This window comes from Austrofundulus limnaeus, unplaced genomic scaffold, assembly GCF_001266775.1.
Source record: "Austrofundulus limnaeus strain Quisiro unplaced genomic scaffold, Austrofundulus_limnaeus-1.0 Scaffold568, whole genome shotgun sequence".
NCBI lineage: Eukaryota > Metazoa > Chordata > Actinopteri > Cyprinodontiformes > Rivulidae > Austrofundulus > Austrofundulus limnaeus.
In genome coordinates, this window is record NW_013952970.1 from 206,392 (window position 1) to 208,916 (window position 2,525).

Genomic DNA, 2,525 nt, shown 5'->3' on the forward strand with positions numbered 1-2,525 from the left:
TTGGTTAATTGATTAGTGGACTGATTGGTTGGTTAATTGATTAGTGGACTGATTGGTTGGTTAATTGATTAGTGGACTAGTTGGTTGGTTAATTGACTAGTGGACTGGTTGGTTGGTTAATTGACTAGTGGACTGGTTGGTTGGTCGATTGGTTGGCTTGTTGATTTTATGATGGGTTGGTTGGTTGGCTGGCTAGACTGTTTAAACTCTTTGCTTCCAGGCAGATTTTTTCAGCCCCCAGATGTCTATAATTTTAGCCATTGAACCTACTTTCAACTAAATTCGATGCCGTATGGAAGGAACTATTTTGTAAAATGAATATTTTATATTTAATTTATGAAACAGAAACTGAAAAATATATTTCTCAGGTTAAACATTGTTTAAATGTATACATTTCAGAAACAGTTTGAGTGAGGCTCTTACAGATTCCCATAACATTACGTTCTTCACTTTATGTGTCTGCAGAGCAGAGGGAGGCATCACTAAGGGCTCGACCGTGGGCGTCCTGTTGGATCTGACCAAACGTACCTTAACTTTCTTCATAAACAAGGAGCAGCATGGACCAACAGCCTTTGAGAACCTGGACGGCGTTTTTGTTCCTGCTGTTAGCCTCAACAGAAACGTTCAGGTCGGTGTTGGTCCTTACAACCTCCCGTTGGGATCAAAAAGCATCTATTTGTTACGACACAGAACTCCTTTTAAAGGGTCTTATTTGGGTTCCTGTGATTGCYTTAAAAACGAATCCCGAAAAGTTCAAAATGTTTTTCTAAAGTTTGTAAAATGATAGAATGTTCAAAATGAGCAGTGGTGGTCAGAGCTAACCCAAAATTTAGTTCCACAATTTCTGAAGCACTTATGCCATAAGAAAAACTAGCAGAAGCTAATTTTAAAGCACAAGTTCAATTTGACACTTACAAGCTGGCAATAATTCATGTACAATATATGTACAACACTGCCAACTAGTGGTGGATGAACTCTTTTTCAACTTAATTCTACAACCACTGATTGCTGGGGATGTGATTTCCTGAAACAGACCTTTGGCTCCTGGTGTAAAAATTAAAAAGTTGCTGAAGATTGCTAGTTCGGCTGCTTCTTTGTCTTTTTCTTTTGTTTGTTGTAGATTTTCATCAATAAAGTAATTTTAAAACTGTTTATTGGAAAACTGAAGCGATGAATTCTGGGTATATGACGGATTTGATTTGTGACGAAAAACAAAAGCACAGAGTACAGGAAATGATCTTCCCTTCAAAATAAGAGCTTGGATTTTAAAATTTTCCATGTAGTTGCTCCAGTTGACCACTYGATGTCAGTCTTCATCAGCATAACATCTTTAAATCATTTCTGAGTCTCTAACCCCGTTGCTTRGAKCAATTACAGCAAGTATTGAGCTCCAGTGTTAAAACTTTTTTTTAAAAGGAGCTCCGATTGTAAAGTAAAATAAATCAATACATACAAAATATTAGTATGGATTACAAACGTTAACTGTTTTTGCTATTGCCTTCCTGCTACGTAAGCAGACACAAAGCATTGTGGGAAATGAGAACCGTGACCCAAAGCAACAGTCAGCAGGATGTATACCTTCACAATAAGAGTGTTTATCTGGGAGGGGTGCTGTTGGATAGATCACATGTTGTGATTCATTGACAGTCATACCTTCTGCTGTTCAACATAAWGATGACTGGTGATAAMTAGTTATTAGTGGTACAACTTTTTAAAGTTTAGAACGTGCAAATCTGTTTATGAATTATAAAAATTAGTAAGACCACAAAATTCCAACAAAATATTTAGGTCCACAATTAGTGGATTTGTACTTTAGCGGGCTGGTGCCCACCACTGAAAATAAATATAGGTCAGAAAAAGTAGATGATGAAGACATGCAGAGAGCAGAGATTTGCTACTGTTGTATTCAAACATTAATACATAAATTTCATGTTGTCGTCAGTCAACCTCCCCATACTCAAGTGTTCATTTCGTGTCGAGCGTTTAAGTTTAATCTCAAGTGACGAAATGACTCACAAAGTGTCTCATCCTTCATCAGATCCTGTTGTTTTTTTTTGTGGCCTGTGGGTTTTCRTCCCTCTGAGACGATCTGGCTGAGTGTCTGCTCTGTTTTCTCCACTTCAGGTGACCTTACTGACAGGCCTGGAGGTGCCAAAGAATATCAAACAGTAAGAGCTCCGTCCTGCTCCCCAAGCGTGCCCTGGATACAAACCTTCGATGTCACGAGCAGCCGAGGCTGAAACCCCCCACCAACATGTCAGAGGGGATTTATCCTGTCCTCCAGGCGCCCTTTGTCTCCAATACGATATTTATGGGATACATCTGAGCCCTGACTGGCTCTAAATACCCCCGGACGTCAAAACAAACATTATACATGCCCCAATTTTATATGGGGTGCCATTTGTGACATTACACAGTCAAAAATTACCACCAATATTTTTGTTTTATTTAGTCTTTTATAAGAAAAAATGAACAGATTTATTTTTCAAAGTCAGGTTTTCACCATATGATTCATACATTTATAA

General features: G+C 38.3%; 1 protein-coding gene across 1 annotated transcript in view; it reads left to right on the plus strand.

Moving 5' to 3' along the window:
* Positions 1-2,450, plus strand: part of LOC106530855 (tripartite motif-containing protein 67) — a gene marked incomplete at its 5' end in the record, with an annotated part of 6,515 nt that extends 4,065 nt beyond the window's left edge. The window contains 2 exon segments of the mRNA XM_014026564.1: positions 466-628; positions 2,125-2,450. Coding sequence (XP_013882018.1) covers positions 466-628; positions 2,125-2,172 — 211 coding nt within the window.
* Between the last annotated feature and the right edge of the window lie 75 nt (positions 2,451-2,525).